The sequence below is a fragment of the Oncorhynchus kisutch genome, linkage group LG30 (genome assembly GCF_002021735.2).
Source record: "Oncorhynchus kisutch isolate 150728-3 linkage group LG30, Okis_V2, whole genome shotgun sequence".
Classification (NCBI taxonomy): domain Eukaryota; kingdom Metazoa; phylum Chordata; class Actinopteri; order Salmoniformes; family Salmonidae; genus Oncorhynchus; species Oncorhynchus kisutch.
In genome coordinates this window covers 5,466,611-5,484,519 of record NC_034203.2, presented here as the reverse complement: position 1 = coordinate 5,484,519, position 17,909 = coordinate 5,466,611, and the positions used below count along the sequence as shown (strand labels likewise).

General features: G+C 40.0%; 1 protein-coding gene across 2 annotated transcripts in view; it reads right to left on the bottom strand.

The window, feature by feature from the left end:
• The window catches only part of klhl18 (kelch-like family member 18), a 69,946-nt gene that overhangs the window by 7,894 nt on the left and 44,143 nt on the right, over positions 1-17,909 (bottom strand). The window contains exons 5-9 of one of the 2 annotated variants that reach the window (XM_020466712.2): positions 17,436-17,596; positions 9,387-9,523; positions 5,604-5,826; positions 1,807-1,911; positions 558-669 (exon numbers count right to left, since the gene is read on the bottom strand). In XM_020466712.2, the coding sequence (XP_020322301.1) occupies positions 558-669; positions 1,807-1,911; positions 5,604-5,826; positions 9,387-9,523; positions 17,436-17,596 (738 nt within the window). The remainder of the gene's footprint in view (positions 1-557; positions 670-1,806; positions 1,912-5,603; positions 5,827-9,386; positions 9,524-17,435; positions 17,597-17,909) is intronic. The other variant, XM_020466713.2, reaches the window with a different exon arrangement.

Here is a 17,909-nt window from a genome sequence, read left to right as displayed (position 1 = left end):
CAGTCAAATTGGTCGGGAATCATTGATGGACTGCAATATGTTAGTATTGTCTTTGATTTTCAACCAGTTTCACATTTTTATTTTATTTTAACCTTTATTTAACTAGGCAAGTCAGTTAAGAACAAATTCTTATTTTCAATGACGGCCTAGGAACAGTGGGTTAACTGCCTGTTCAGGGGCAGAACGACAGATTTGTACCTTGTCAGCTTGAGGATTTGAACTTGCAACCTTCCGGTTACTAGTCCAACGCTCTAACCACTATGCTACCCTGCCGCTCTCAGGGCTGAGACTAGACATATTTTGTTAAAATCTTTGTTCCTGATCTTAAGATGTACCACAGCAAGGAGTGCGAAGGCCTACATTATGTAATCAAAAATTCTAATGTCATTTTCAAGTAGGTTGTGTTGATCTGAAGAAAAATATCTAATCCTTTTTTAGATTTAAAGGGGCCATACGTGTCACATTTCCCACCTGCAAATAGTGCCTAATAGACCTAATCCTCTCCTGTTCATCTCCTGTCAGCAATGTGCAGGTTGTATGTCAAATGGCATCCTTACCGTATTGAAGATCTGTAAACCGTCATGACCACCAGATACAAAAATCCTTCCATCAAAAACAGTCACCCCAGCTGCACTGCGACTTGCACTCATCTCTGTCATTACTGTCCACCTGCACGAGTGTATAATGAAAAGCAGGTGCACTTTAATGTTGATACAGATGGGCTACACCTTTTCACTATATAAAAAAGTCACACTATAACAACATATTGATTTGCAACAACTAATTATTGAAGACAAAAATTGAAATGAAGCTATTCTATTTCCTGGATACATTTGAAAAATAGTTTTACATACTTGATATGTGTGATGTGATCTAAAGTAATGGTTTTGGATAGAACTGGATAAGTGTAAGCAAGTAAAACACAGCAATACATAGAAATACTCAAAATGAATGTTACAAAATATGACATTAGCAATAAAAATGTATATATAAAAAAACTTTTACATTCCTCCACAACCAAGCTCAGAATTAAAAGGTAGAGTCGGCAGGGTTCCCGAGTGGCGCAAGGCACTGCATCTCAGTGCAAGAGGTGTCACTACAGTCCCTGGTTCGAATCCGGCCGTGATTGGGAGTCCCATAGGGCGGCGCACAATTGGCCCAGCGTCGTCCCGATTTAGCCGGTGTAGGCCGTAATTGTAAATAAGAATCTGACTTGCCTAGTTAAGTAAAGGTTACATTTAAAAATCCAATCCTCACTGATCTCCACAAGTACAATGGGAGTAGGGGCTAGGTCAGTGATACGTAAATGGCAGCCTATTAAAATAATTTTAGAATGTCATACAAAAGTATTACAGTGTGTGAACTTTCAAATGCATTCTGTCATTACTAAATATGCAATGCGATAGGTATTTTAATTACAATTTTTTTAACACAAAAAACATTGAATTAATAAAATATTTGAATTGATCGTCTTCCTCAAATGAAGGGGTTGATGACGCAATGTTTGTGAGAGAGAGGGAATCTGATTTAATTGGTCCTGAACTCACGGCTCAAAAATCATCCAGGATAAACTGAGTTAGCCTGCCCCGGAGCAGGTTAGTTCTGAAGCATTTGTTGCCATAGAAATATACCTGGCTAAAAGGTGAGCCACTTTCATGGTACCGGTTATCCCGAGTGGAACTCAAGAGTTGACCAAAGTTACCTCACTAACTCCTCAAACCAGGTACGTAGTATACCCTCTGGTCTAGCTTGACTGGGAATTCAGGGAGTCAAAGTAAAGTAAATCACATAGGAAATGTACAGAACCTGTTGGCTTCTGGAGAGTAGCACTCTACTGAGTTGAGTGAGGATTTGCCATCATAGCCCCCGCACACATAGATATGTCCGTCAACCACCACTGTTCCCATTGCACTGCATTCGGAGAGATGGAGAAAGGGGAACGAGGATAAGCACACAATAACGTGTTTTTGCAGACCCATCAGCTGGATCAAGAAGCTCCTGTCTATTTTACGAGGGTTTTCGCCAATGGTGTATAAAAACCATAGAATATACAGTAACAGTCAAAAGTTTGGACACACCTACTCATTCAAGGCTTTTTCTTTATTTTTACTATTTTCTACATTATATAATAATAGTGAAGACATCAAACTATGATGTAGTAACCAAAATAGTGTTAAACAAATCAAAATATATTTGAGATTCTTCAAACAGCCACCCTTTGCCTTGATGACAGCTTTTAGACACTCTTGGCATTCTCTCAACCAGCTTCACCAGGAATGCTTTTCCAACAGTCTTGAAGGAGTTCCCACATATGATGAGCACTTGTTTGTTGGCTGCTTTTCCATCACTCTGAGGTCAAATTCATCCCAAAACATCTCAATTGGGTTGAGGTCAGGTGATTGTGGAGGCCAGGTCATCTGACGCAGCACTCCATCACTCTCCTCCTTGGTCAAAATAGCCCTTACACAGCCTGGGCCATTGTCCTGTTGAAAAACAAATCATAGCCCTCGAAGTGCAGATGGGATGGCGTATCGCTGCAGAATGCTGTGGTAGCCATGCTGGGTAAGTGTGCCTTGAAATCTAAATAAATCACTTACAGTATTGCCAGCAAAGCACCATCACACCTCCTCCTCCATGCTTCACGCTGGGAACCACAGATACAGAGATCATCCGTTCACCTACTCTGCGTCTCACAAAGACATGGCAGTTGGAACCAAAAATCTCAAATTTGGACTGCAGACCAAAAGGACAGATTTTCACCGGTCTAATTTACATTGCTAATTTTTCTTGGCCCTTCTTATTGGTGTCCTTTAATACTGGTTTCTTTGCAGCAATTCGACCACGAAAGCCTGATTCACGCAGTCCCCCCTGAACAGTTGATGTTGAGATGTCTTACTTCAACTCTGTGAAGCATTTATTTTGGCTGCAATTTCTGAGGCTGGTAACGCTAATGAACTTATCCTCTGCAGCATAGGTAACTCTGTCTTCCTTTCCTGTGGCGGTCCTCATGAGAGCCAGTTTCTTCATAGCGCATGAACTTTCAAAGTTCTTGACAATTTCCGGATTGACTGACCATCATGTCTCAAACTAATGATGGGCTGTCATTTCTCTTTGCTTATTTGAGCTGTTCTTGCCATAATATGTACCTTGTCAAAACACAACTGATTGGCTCAAAAGCATTAAAAAGGAAAGAAATTCCACAAATAAACTTTTAACAAGGCACACAGGTTAATTGAAATGCATTCCAGGCGACTACCTCATGAAGCTGGTTGAGCGAATACCAAGAGTGTGCAAAGGGTGGCTACTTTGAAGAATCTCAAATATAACATATATTTTGATTTGTTTAACTCCTTCTTTGATTCCTACATGACTCCAGGTGTTATTTCATAGTTTTCATGTCTTCACTATTATTCTACAATGTAGAAAATAGTAACAATAAATAAAAACCCTGGAATGAGTATATGTGTAGCAAACTTTTGACTGGTACTGTATGTCTATGCTTTCCCCAGGGCTTATTTGATTCATGTATGAGATGACGTTCAAGTACACCAAGTTGAGTTGTAGGTTACATGACTTAAATAGGGTGGGTACTCGTAGAACTTGTCACAATAGTAGCTGTTCCACAACTATCATTGTTTGGTTTGGGGGATAATTAATTTACTTGTTTGAATGCAGTCTATGGACAAAGAGTGACAGCAATTTGGTTTTGATAAACTAGCCAATGCCAACATATACTAATAAATTGCATTCAGGGACCAAAATCCCAGTCAATTACTACTATTTATCATGTTTTAAATTGCATGCCTGATTCCTCTCCAAATAATTTTAAACCTATTAATTTACAAGGACCACAGCACTTTAGTGCAAAGTAAAACATGTGAACAATCCTCCGTTAAGCATTTTAGAATGTCTCGATCAGCTACTAGGTAGATAAAATAGGGTAAATTTGGAGCCTACTAAACAACTTATCAAAATCTACAGGTAAATCAGTACATCTACAAGTAATCAGTATACTGTATCTACTTAATAATGGGTCGTTCTATAGGAATTCAATCACTTTGACCACACCCATTTTGCTTTGAATGAAACCTTCCATACATGGTTGCCGATGGTAGAAATTTTGGACCTGAATGCAAAAACATTCATGAGATAGAGGTGCTTAAATGCGACCAATTTTGTATACCCCACCCTACCATCCATGGCAGCATCAATGAAAAAGATGAATTGTTCAGATTTTATATGAAAGCTTATAAACAGGGTTTCAAAACTGTTTTATAATAATCTAGAAAAAATATAAACGCAACATGCAACAATTTCAATGATTTTACTGAGTTACAGCTCTTATGAGGAAATCAGTCAATTGAAATAAATTCATTAAGCCCTAATCTATTGATTTCACTTGAATAAGCCGGAGCATAGCCATGGATGGGCCTTGGAGGGCATAGGCCCACCCACCGGGGAGCAAGGCCCAGCCAATCAGAATGAGTTTTTCCCAACAAAATGGCTTTATTACAGACAGAAATTCTCCTCGGTTGTCTGGGTGGCTGGTCTCAGACAATCCTGCAGGTGAAGAAGCCCGGCTGTGGAGGTCCTGGGCTGGTGTGGTTACATGTGGTCTGCGGTTGTGAGGCCGGTTGGATGTAATGCCAAATTTTCTAAAATGGCATTGGAGGTAGCTTATGGCAGAGAAATGAACAATCAATTATCTTGCAACAGCTCTGGTGTACATCCCTGCAGTCAGAATGCCAGCCGTCCAAGAGAAATACGCCTTTTGTGTGTATGGAACATTTCTGGGATCTTTTATTTCTGCCCTTGAAAAATCAATTATCTAAAAGATTTTTGTTATTTTCACATACAGTTGCGGACAAATATATTGGAAACCTTGCATTTTTCTTAAATAAATAGAAATTTATAAAAACTTGCCCCCCCACACAGTATTAGATCTTCAACATTACAGAATTATTTAAAAATAAATTGTACTTAAGTTACCAAATGTTTAATTTGGAAAAGAAACAAAATGGCATGCACATAATTATGAACATGGACGTTAAAGGTACATTCAAAATGATCATGGACGTTAAAGATACATTTTTTGTAATGTTTTTCAAAAATAACGAGAAACTTTCAAATAGTTTGACAACCCTATGCAATCGTGCGGCATTTACATGAAGGCCAATCATGGCTCAGCCTCTACCTTAAAATTCTGGGAAATTGAGAAAGTTTCTTTCCTCCAGAGGTGGCAATATGGTGAGGAAATTGTTAAGAGAGGCACTTTGGATCGAATGCTTAGATTTACATGGAGCCAAAACGTCTGAATGAACAGCTCTCTCCTTTTTTGTAAAAACATTTTTCTTTGTTTGTTTATTTCTCTGTCTTTTGTTATTCAAGTTGAATGTATGTGTAGGAATTTTCAATCTTGAATAACCTTTGAGCACCTATCTCCTGAATGTTTTGGTATTCAGGTTCAAAAAGTCAATTACTGACTACTTCTACCATGGACAAACATTTATGGAAAGTTTCATTTAAATCAAAAGGGGTGCAGTCAAAGTGATTGAATTAATATAAAACAACCCTAAAGTACATAATTAGAAAGACATTCTCACCTGCGTTGACTGTTCATGCTAGCAACACATGTCCAAGTATCCGTTTCTGGGTTATAGACCTCCACTGTGCTTAGCCGTGATTGTCCATCATATCCACCGATTGCGTAAAGTAACCCATTGACAACTGCCACACCCACTCGACTTCGGGCTGTACTCATTGGCTGACAGCGTTCCCAGCAATTTCCAATTGGGTCAAATACTTCAACTACAGTCAATGAGTCACCTGGATAAAAAAAAACATGCACAACATTTAAACAAAAATAAACAAGTTAGAGTGTAACGATTAACTTAGTCCATGATTTGATTTGAACCTCAGTTTTTGGGTCACGGTTTCAATAACTTCCTATGGCTTGTGTACTGATATTTGGGTCATTCCACAAAGAGTGCCATTTGAGTCCCTTTGATATTTTAAGTAGAAATTGTGCACCAACATTACATTTTAAAAGACTTTCAAAGTTTACCAGTAAACTATCTGAGTTTTTGTAACTTAAGGATTTTATGTTATTTATAACAAGACATCTAGTAGCCCTTTTGAATACCTTAGATTATCACAGATGTCTGTAATTATCTCTGGCCCTCTGTAAAATATATATTTTTTCAAATAAAAAAATAGAATGACAGCTGTAAAACATGATCCTAAATATAAACCAACTAACTAACCAACTTTATACACACGTTTTTACTATGCATTTCTTGTACATTTTTTGGAACCAAACTGGTGGTAGTTGTGAAAAAAAGTCTATAGCCGGAAGAGTTTATTGAAAAAGAATGCCAATGTTGATTTTCTCTCTCCATTAAATTAGCCTATTTTCTCTTTAACCGTACGGTCTATCCACTAGAAAGTCATGGACAATATAACACACGTACATAGAGTTGAAGTCGGAGTCATTAAACCTAGTTTTTCAACCACTCCACAAATGTATTGTTAAACTATAGTTTTGGCAAGTCGGTTATGACATCTACTTTGTGCATGACAAGTCATTTTTCAAACAATTGTATCACAATTCCAGTGGGTCAGAAGTTTACATACACTAAGTTGACTGACTTTAAACAGCTTGGAAAATCCAGAAAATTATGTCACGGCTTTAGAAGCTTCTGATAGGCTAATTGACAACATTTGAGTCAATTGGAGGTGTACCTGTGGATGCATTTCAAGGCATACCTTCAAACTCAGTGCCTCTTTGCTTGGCATCATGGGAAAATCAAAAGAAATCAGCCAAGACATAAAAAAAAAAATTGGAGACCTCCACAAGTCTGGTTCATCCGTGGGAGCAATTTCCAAACGCCTGAAGGTACCACGTTCATCTGTACAAACAATAGTATGCAAGTATAAACACCATAGGACCACGCAGCCGTCATAACGCTCAGGAAGGAGACGCGTTCTGTCTCCTAGAGATGAACGTACTTTGGTGCAAAAAGTGCAAATTATTCCCAGAACAACAGCAAAGGACCTTGTGAAGATGCTGGAGGAAACAGGTACAAAAGTATCTATATCTACAGTAAAACGAGTCCTATATCGACATAACCTGAAAGGCCGCTCAGCAAGGAAGAAGCCACTGCTCCAAAACCGCCATAAAAAGCCAGACTACATTTTGCAACTGCACATGGGGACAAAGATTGTACTGTTTGGAGAAATGTCCTCTGATGAAACAAAAATAGAACTGTTTGGCCATAATGAACATCGTTATGTTTGGAAGAAAAAGGGGGAGGCTTGCAAGCTGAAGAACACCATCCCAACCGTGAATCACAGGGGTGGCAGCATCATGTTGTGGGGGTGCTTTGCTGCAGGAGGGACTGGTGCACTTCACAAAATAGATGGCATCATGAGGGAAGAAAATTATGTGGATATATTGAAGCAACATCTCAAGACATCAGTCAGAAAGTTAAAGCTTGGTTGCAAATGGGTCTTCCAAATGGACAATGACCCCAAGATACTTCCAAAGTTGTGGCAAATCGGCTTAAGGACAACAAAGTCAAGGTATTGGAGTGGGCATCACAAAGCCCTGACCACAATCCTTTAGAAAATGTGTGGGCAGAACTGAAGAAGCGTGTGCAAGCAAGGAGGCCTATAAACCTGACTCAGTTACACCAGCTCTGTCAGGAGGAATGGGCCAAAACTCACCCAATTATTGTGGGAAGCTTGTGGAAGGCTACCCAAAACGTTTGACCCAAGTTAAACAATTTAAAGGCAATGCTACCAAATACTAATTGAGTGTATGTAAACTTCTGCCCCACTGGGAATGTGATGAATGAAATAAAAGCTGAACTAAATCATTCTCTCTACCATTATTCTGACATTTCACATTCTTAAAATAAAGTGGTGACCCTAACTGACCTAAGACAGGGAATTTTTACTCGGATTAAATATCAGGAATTGTGGAAAACTGTGTTTAAATGTATTTGGCTAAGGTGTATGTAAACTTCCGACTTCAACTGTATACACACAAACACACGTATATATATATATATATAAGTTTACACAAAATTCACAAGTGATTTCATACATTGAGACTAGTTCAGTGGAGTATGCCCGCACTCCCTGTAGTGTTGTACTGAAACGGCTGCAAAAATGGTCAGGTGACTCATGACGTTGCTGGATGCAGGCATTAATCTGCTCAGTTGCCAGTGAATTCAAGATTCAGAAATCCGCGAATTCTGGACAAATGTTGTTTTGTTAAAAGCGTCTGACCGAATGAGTCACCTGACCCATTTTTGCAACTGTTTCAGTATAGCACTAACAGGGAGAGTGAGGGCAAATTCCACTTAACTAGTTTCAATATATGCAATCATTTGTGAGTTTCCGGGTTTTGGATAAACTTCTCCTTACTGTAATAGTTTTCCATTAAAATGGTCAAAAAGAAAGCAATCATTTTTCTAAGACTGTCTGGGAGTGGTCTAACTGGAAACTAGCTGTTATTGGTCTATTAAACTTCACCCATGCAAAATCTGCAGATTAGAAGTATAGATTCAGATTGTATTTTCAACCAGCAACTATCATATATTTTCACACTTCTACAGTGTTAGTTTCATCAGCTGTTGTACAATATGATACAAAACACAGTAAAAACATACATTGAGTGCACTGGGCCTTTAAGTAAAACCGTTAAAGTGAGAATCCTTAATTGGTAAAACTGCAATGTCCATTTGGGATATTACAACAACAAAGAATTACTGCAAACAACTAACATCGTTTGTTTTCCTCAGACATTGCACAGGCGATAGAACAGCAGAATATGTACTGCAAAAAATATATGTTTTCATCAACACCACAAGAATTGCAAAGGCGTTGGGGGGGGGGGGGGCAAACAATGGCAGTGTTTCCGCAAATGCGGATTAGATCTTTACATCTCATTAAGGTAATCTCACAGACCCTCTGGCAATTTCATAAAAAAAAAAGAAATTCACCACTTTTTAACCTCATTCATTATCTCCAGCACCACACCATAAAAGGCACATTTATACTTTCCGTAGTTAAATAGATTAAAAGAAAAAGGTCCTTTGAAAGTGCCAGCTGATGTCATCAAAAAACACAGTCACCTTCAAAATCAGCAATGAGTTTCCGGCAAAACTGCAAATTTCGTTGTCGGAGAAAATCACTGTTGAAAAAAAAAAGGTGGCACTTCCTTAGGACCTTTTTAAGTACAGAATGGAGAAACGATTGTTTTCGCATATGTTGACACTGATATTGTGCTGGAGATACTGGATATGAGGTGGAAAAAGTTGTGGATGTGTACCAACATTTTTTAACTATTGGGACAAATAGAGGCGATGTTAAAAGGGTACCTGCACTATTTAGTCCACCGACTGCATATATTAGCCCTGCGATTGAAGTACAGCATCTTTGTCGAGTCTTAAAAGCGGGCAGGTGAGGACGGCGCTCTGGCATGAGGTGGAAATCCTTCGCTTCATCAACAAGATCCCTGTTGGAAGGAACACACAACTCAAAAGGTTGGCAATGTATGACAGTACTATTACATGATAGCCACTTGGCCTCCAAAAGTAGCATATATTTACACATTTATCCAAACTTAGATGAACTATTTCGCAATAACCATTTTAGATACAGATGCCAGATATACAGTTGTGGCCAAATATATTGGCACCCTTGCACTTACCTTAAATATTTCACAATTTCTTCTAAAAACTGTCTCCACACCTAGTTATTGTTCAAAAGTTTATAATTTAGTATATGGTTGCACAGCTTTTAGCCAAGATAACTACCGACAAATGCTTCTTGTAGCCAATTACGATGTGGGCCCCATTACTGGCGATAAGGGGGCCCATGTCGTTTGAACTTCTCAAGTTGGTTGTGTTGGTGGGCTGTGAGACCTGGGTGCCAGACCAGAGCACTGTACTCGAGCACAGGTTGGAGAAAGTCTAGAGCCTTCGGTAATGTCAGAGATGTGCAAGTCCCATTTTAGGTTGGCTTGGAATGTCACGCCAAGCGCTTTGGAGCTGGACACCACCTGAAGTGTGTGGCCGGAGATGGAAACAATCAAAAGGAAGAGGGGTCATGCTGCGGCAGTACATACAGTAGGCCTATGCTATGCTTATTGGAAAAATGACTTAAAAGACATACCATGACCTCTCTGCTTTTGAGTATCCTTTTTGCTTTTGGCAATATTCTGTCGCATGCAGTGGGCTTCTCAGGTTTAGAATCGGGGGTTCAGTCTCATGAGCTGTCTGTCGAGCATGAATTGTTGCAGAAAGTAACATTTAAAACAGGCTAGAGTCTACTTTCATTTAATAATTTTTTTGTTGTTGTATCGGGTGTATTTATAGACGGCCTGTATGAGTCCGGAAAAATACATCCGGTAATTTTGTATTTTTACTCCTACTCCTTTTTACGCCTATAAATTGCACATGGCACACTCGTCAGTGTGCAGTTGGTACTAACATCTTCACAACTTTGGAAGTCACTTTTACTGGAGCTTTACTGGACTTTCTAACTTTAAGGCTAGTCTGCCTTGTTTTTAGCCAGATGGCTAATGGCAATTACCAAATGGCTACCAGCAGCCAACCATTGAATCTCCACTGCAGCCTCTGTGAAATGTTACCTGAACTATAGGACGAGGTGGAAAACCGAAATCACCTGGGGCAGGGATTTGTCTGTAAAAAGTGCTTTGTGTGGGGTGGACAGTCCTCTTCTGGCTGTGCCGGGTGGAGATTATAACAGAACATGGCCAAGATGTTCAAATGTTCATAAATGACCAGCATGGTCCAATAATAATAAGGCAGAACAGTTGAAACTGGAGCAGCAGCACGGCCAGGTGGACTGGGGACATAATGGATGACATCGGGGAGCTAAAGCAAAAGGAGAGCCTCGTCACCAAGTTCACTGATGTTGCCACAGCCCACCAACGTTGCCACAGCAAATCTCTCTATCGGCCATAGGAGAGGCGAGCTGGGAGATACCGACCGGTTCCACTCCTTGGTGCTTTCCTGGAGCGAAAATCCATGACATTCTAGTGATGCTTCCCACAATCAAGCAGCAGCTACCTAAGGCTGACTCTCTGGTAATACATGTGGGTTCGATTGACATTAACCTCTTGGCACACAGATCTCTTTAGCGGGATCATTTTCGTCAACATCCGGTGCTGCACTTTATATTGATCAATCGAAAGTATTTGATATGGTTGATCATGCACTCCTGCTGTGGAGGCTATCTGAAATTGGTCTAAACCAGGCAGCCTGCGGGTGGTTGAAAAACTACCTGCACAACAGAAGTCAAAGTATGGCTGCTGATGGAGTTCAGTCTAATTTTATTAACATAACAAAAAGGAGCCTGCCTTGCACTGCTTGTATAAACTGCTAAAACCAAAGCCAACCTATTCTGTTGGCTTTCACTACACAGCAGCAGAAATTGGTTTGGCCTGACGAGGCAGCTTGTACACAACCCAAAGCAAGTTTGGTCTCATGAGACTAATATATCACCAGAAAGACAAAAGGCTAGGGGAGAGGACTAACAAATCAACTCCTAAATCTCCAGAAACAAAAAATGGTGGATGGTTGGCCATTGGACTAGCAACCCCATCCCGGAAAACCTTTGTGCTACAAAAACAGCAACAAATGTCAATTCTACAGGTGGATGCGAGGATCTCCCAGAGTCCCAGACTTGTATGACCACTATCAGTGAAAGCCTACGGGAATCTGGTGACATGAAGACAGGAGCACTTTACACCAAAAACAAACTGCATGTTGGCTTATTGAATGTTCAAACAATGTTTGAGTCTAAAATCTGGCACAGGTTACCAACAAAATGAAGAGATCCCAAGCTACAGATCCTGGTGGTGAGGGAAGCCAGTTGGGACTAGGTCTGGATCCATGAGAACCAGCACTGGAGAAACAGTACTACACTCTGGACGGCAGGACAGACAACATCGTGAAGGTCTCACCCTCATCCAACAGAATGGCGTTGAGAAAACCCTGATGGAATGGAAACCAATCAGCAGCAGAATGATAAAAGCCAGCCGCGACGGACAACATACGAAACAAACAATAATCCAATGTTATGCTCTCACAAATGATGCCTAAGATGAAGAAAAATACCTGTTCTATAACACCCTCCAATCTGACAGACACCTGAATTGTCATCGGAGACCTGAATGGAGAAGCATGGATGTGGAGACCTGAATGACAACAGTGAGAGACTGGCAACATTCTCCATCACAAATAACCTGGTGATAGGTGGCACCCTGTTTCCCCACAGGAATATCCCCAAATTGACATGGTACTCTCCTAATGGAAGAACCAGATTGACCACCTGATGATCAACAGCAAGTGGAGAAGCTCGCTGAGGGAAGTCAAAGTGCGAAGGTAAGCAGATGTCGCCAGTGACCACCATCATCAAACTAAAGCGGAAACGCTCAGTACGACCAACAAAAGAAACACCAAGGTTTGATGTTGGCACTCTTCACTGACATCTGGATGAAGGGAAATATACCTTCAGATTGGGCCAAGGGGGGGTTATCATACAGGTACCTAAGAACGGCACACTTTCTGACTGCAACACCTGGAGGGGCATCACATATATATCTGTTCCCAGCAAGATATTTTGCAAGATTATCATACAACATATCTTCAGCTGTAAACAAAGTACTTAGGAACGAATAAATGGATTTAAGGGGAGGAAGGAGCTGTACAGACCAGATAGTCACCCTCTGGAACATCATTGAGCAATGTAAACTGGCAACAAAAACTCTACATCAACTGTATTGACTGCCAGAAGACTTTTGACAGCATCCACAACGAAAGCCTATGGAAGATCTTAAGAATTTATGGAATCCCCACACGTTATCATAAAACAGTTCTATAGCAACTTTTCATGCACTGTGGGAACGAGCAACATGAGCTTTGCTGTGAAGTCTGGAGTTTGTCAAGGTTGTGTGATGTCAGCCGTACTCTTCAACCTGGCAATAGACTGGGTCATGCAGCGAACAACAGAAGACCAGGTAAGAGTGACTACTGTGATTTTTTTTTATTTTTTTTTTTTATCTAGGCAAGTCAGTTAAGAACAAATTCTTATTTACAATGACGGCCTACCCCGGCCAAACCTGGACGACGCTGGGCCAATTGTGCGCCACCCTATGGGACTCCCAATCACGGCCGGATGTGATGTAGCCTGGATTCAAACCAGGGACTACAGTGTCCCCTTTTTCACTGAGATGCAGTGCCTTAGACCGCTGTGCCACTCAGGAGCCCCTGGCTCATTTATCACACACACCAACATCTAAAAGACATTTTGGATTCCAATTATGTTGGCCAGAAAGTCGTCCTGGTTACCAACTGCAGCAAGACAGAGGTTATGCCCATCAACATAGTGGATAACAATACAAGGTTATAACATTTACAGAAATGTTCATTTCAGAAATGTGTAATTTTATAATTTGATTTGTAATGTGTACATGTATAGTGTTGTGTTGAGACTGATCATGTTAATTTATTGTTCCCATGCCACCCTTGTAAATGAGACCCTGTTCTCAATGGGTTTCCCCTGGTTAAATAGTTTTTATTCTGGTGGGAACGGAGAGTAGTCTCCTGTGCATTTACAAGGTTCAACAGTGGCATAGCTGGCAAGAATGCAGGTAGGTCTGATCGGTTTAGTGGTGGTAATTTTCATCTGTGGTATATTTCATATTTATTCTTACTGGTCCCCCATGGGTATCGAACCCACAAACCTGGTGTTGCAAGTGCCATGCTCTACCAACTGTGCCACATACTCATATCGGTGTGGCCACTCCAAAATATATGATAAAAATGAAAAAGATAATGTAGAAAAGATAATGGATCTACATTTTTTAAAATATGATTATTTGAGAACTAACAAATCACAAAAATAAAAACTTGACAGTCGGGGAGAATCTAAAATTGATTTTTTAAATAATGTTTGAGCCACTCAGATAACATAAGAACACAGCGTAAAGCCATGGCAAAATGCAGAAAATGTATTTTAAAGCTGCAAATTTTCTCTCAGCCTCATGGCAAAAGGTGTAGAAAAGCAGAAAATAAGCTTTAAAACTGATTTTTTTTTCTTTCAGCCCCATGCCAGAATGTGTAGAAATGCAGGGAACTAGCTTTAAAACTGAAATGTTCTCTCTCCCATGGCAAAATGTGTAGAATATAAGGAAAAATATTGTCTCAGCGGCCAGGAGGACAAACTAACATATTTGGTCGGTGAATGCATTTTCTACCAATCCGTCGTGTCTATGGTTTTTCTATGTCTTCAAGCTGCTTACTCAGGGTAGTCTTGACATGCTGATGACCATTAAAACCTCTTGAATCTAGGGGGCAGTATTTTCTTTTTTGGGAAAAAAAGCAAGGCAATTCATTACTTTCCCAAACAACTATCGTTTTGACCACCAAACAAACAGTTACACAAACATAGTTTGGCATAAAATCTTCCTCTACTTCCCTGCTTCTCAAGGGCGGAAATGCTTCTACACTGGGGCGGCAGTGTAGCCTAGTGGTTAGAGCATTGGACTAGTAACCGAAAGGTTGCAAGTTCAAATCCCTGAGCTGACAAGGTACAAAATCTGTCGTTCTGCCCTTGAACAGGCAGTTAACCCACTGTTCCTAGGCCGTCATTGAAAATAAGAATTTGTTCTTAACTGACTTGCCTAGTAAAATAAAGGTAAAAAAATAATAATAATAATAAAAAAATTGGGTCTACCGTTCTCGAGGGAGAGCGATTTAAGGAATCCTCTTGAATAGTGGATGCAGGTTGACATTGTTTAGCGAATTCGAATCAAAACATTAAATTAATAGGACTGTATTAGGACTGTATTATCCTCAAATCTACCATTCTTCCATGTCCAACATTCATAAATTAATGTAACACTTTCTTAATCAGCTTCCTAAATCTAATACTTGTTTTTTTTATCATAAAAAAACATAAGTGAATAATGAATAAATATATAAAAGTAATCATCAAAGGCTGCCATCTCTGCACCTTGGAAACCACAGAATCACGTGTCTCCTTCAGCAGAGGGGCCTTCCTGTTTACCAACAACGAACTGAAACATTCAAACAAAATAACACCCTCCCTACAATCAAACATGGGGGAGGTTCGATAATGCTGTGGGATTACTTTGCTGCATCAGGTACTGGGGGCCTTGAACGTGTGCAAGACATCATGAAATCAACAGATTATCAAGGTGTTTTGAAGTGCAATGTTCAACCCAGTGTCCAACTGTGCATCTGTTGTAGGTTGGAAGTCTTCCAGCAGGACAACGACCCCAAACATCAAAAGCAACCTGGAATGGTACGAGAAGAAAACTCTGGAATGGCCAGTGAAGAGTCGATATCTGAATCACATCCATTCAGCTCTATGGCAAGAGCTGGAAACAGCCGTTGGTGGAGGACACCCCGCAAACATTGAAGTATTAGAGCATTGTGCTACTAAAGAGTGGGCCAAATTGCCAGTAAGAAAGTGTAGCAAATGATTTTGTCTGCAGTTATCTTGGCCAAAGGCTGTGCAAACAAGTACTAGCTCCGGGGTGCCAATCATTTTGTCCATGCCATTTGTTTTTATTAAAGTAGACAAAAATAAAATTGGTTCTGCTAGTACAGTGCCTTCAGAAGGTATTCATACCCCTCGACTTATTTCACATTTTGTGCTACAGCCTGAATAAAAAGTTTGAAATATATTTTTGTCTCACCCATCTACACACAATACCCCATAACGACAAAGTAAAAAGATGTTTTTAGAAATTGTTGCAAATCTATTGAAAATGAAACACAGAAATATCTCATTTAAATAAGTATTTGAACCCCTGAGTCAATACACCCGGCACAGCCAGAAGGACTGGCCACCCCACATAGCCTGGTTCCTCTCTAGGTTTCTTCATAGGTTTTGGCCTTTCTAAGGAGTTTTTCCTAGCCACCGTGCTTCTACACCTGCATTGCTTGCTGTTTAGGGTTTTAGGCTGGGTTTCTGTACAGCACTTTGAGATATAAGCTGATGTACGAAGGGCTATATAAATACATTTGATTTGAATACATGTTAGAATTACCTGTGAGTCTTCCTGGGTGAGTCTAAGAGCTTTGCACACCTGGATTGTACAATATCTGTCTATTATACATTTTGTTTTAATTCTTCAAGCTCTGTCAAGGTGGTTGTTGATCATTGCGAGACAACCCTTTTCAAGTCTTGCCATACATTTTCAAGTACATTTAAGTCAAAACTGTAACTTGGCCACTCAGGAACATTCACTGTCTTCTTGGTAAGCAACTCCAGTGAAGATTTGGCCTTGTGTCTTAGGTTATTGTCCTGCTGAAAGGTGAATTCATCTCCTAGTGTCTGGTGGAAAGCATTTTGCCTTTGCTTAGCTCCATTCCATTTCTTTTTTAGTCTTACTCCCCAGTCCTTAACGATTACAAGCATACCCATAACATGATGAGATATGCCACTATGCTTGAAAATATGGAGAGTGGTACTCAGTTATGTGTTGTATCAGATTTGCTCCAGACACAAGACTTTGGACAAAAAGTTGCCACATTTTTTTGCATTATTACTTTGGTGCCTTGTTGCAAACAAGCATGTTTTCAAATATTTGTATTCTGTACAGGCTTCCTTCTTTTCGGTCTTTTAGGTTAGTAATTGTGGAGTAACTACAATGTTGTTGATCCATCTTCAGTTTTCTCCTATCACAGCCATTAAACTCTAACTGTTTGAAAGTCACCTTTGGCCTCATGTTGAAATCCCTGAGCGGTTTCCTTCCTCTCCGGCAACTGAGTTAGGAAGGACGCCTGTATCTTTGTAGTGACTGGGTGTATTGATACTCCATCCAAAGTATAATTAATAACTTTACCATGTTCAAAGGGATGTTCAATGTCTGCTTTAAAAAATTAAAAAACATTTGAGGCACTGGAAAACCTCCCTTGTCTTTGTGGTTGAATCTGTCTGAAATTCACTACTCGACTAATGGACATTACAGATAATTGTTTGTGTGGGGTACAGAGATGAGGTAGTCATTCAGAAAGTATATTAAACACTATTATTGCACACAGAGTAAGTCCATGCAACATATTACGTGACTTGTTAAGCAAATGTTTACTCCTGAACTTATTTAGGCTTACCATAAGAAAGGGTTTGAATACTTAATGACTCAAGACATTTCAGCTTTTCATTTTATAATAATTTGTAAACATTTCGAAAAACAATTCCACTTTGACATTATGGGGTATTGTTTATAGGCCAGTGACATTTTCTCTCTCCAATTTAATCAATTTCAAAATGTGGAAATGTCAAGAGGTGTGAATACTTTCTGAAGCAACCATACATTAAAACATGAAAGATAATGAAAATAGATGCAACAAACAAGAGTCAGTCACCTGCATTTGTGGCAAAAGCGCACCAGTTCATCCTGTTGAACGCGGTCTGCCAAGAACTGGGGTCGACAAAGGGGCAGACGGGTCTTGGAGAGTAACTCAGGGAGCCGAGGTTCCCGCTCCTCACGTTCATGCCGCACCCACGCAAGAACTGCTTCAAACACCTAGAATGAGGGGACATAGAATGTCAGAGGGATTAGGAAAAAGCTTAGGAATTCAAATCCAGTCATGTTAGACGCTGTTTACCACAGCACAGTTTTATCAGAGGCGAACGATTTTGAATTCATCACTGCATTCTCTATCAGAAAGTGGGCTGGCCCTCATTGATATCGCGTAGGTCAAAACATTGGTCTGATCATTTATAAAAGCTCTTGCGCAAAAACTCCTGCATTACCTTAAATCATTACTAACCTATACAAGTATGAGAAACCATACCCGCTCACAGGGATGGCTTTTTGTTTCTTTGCATATCACTTT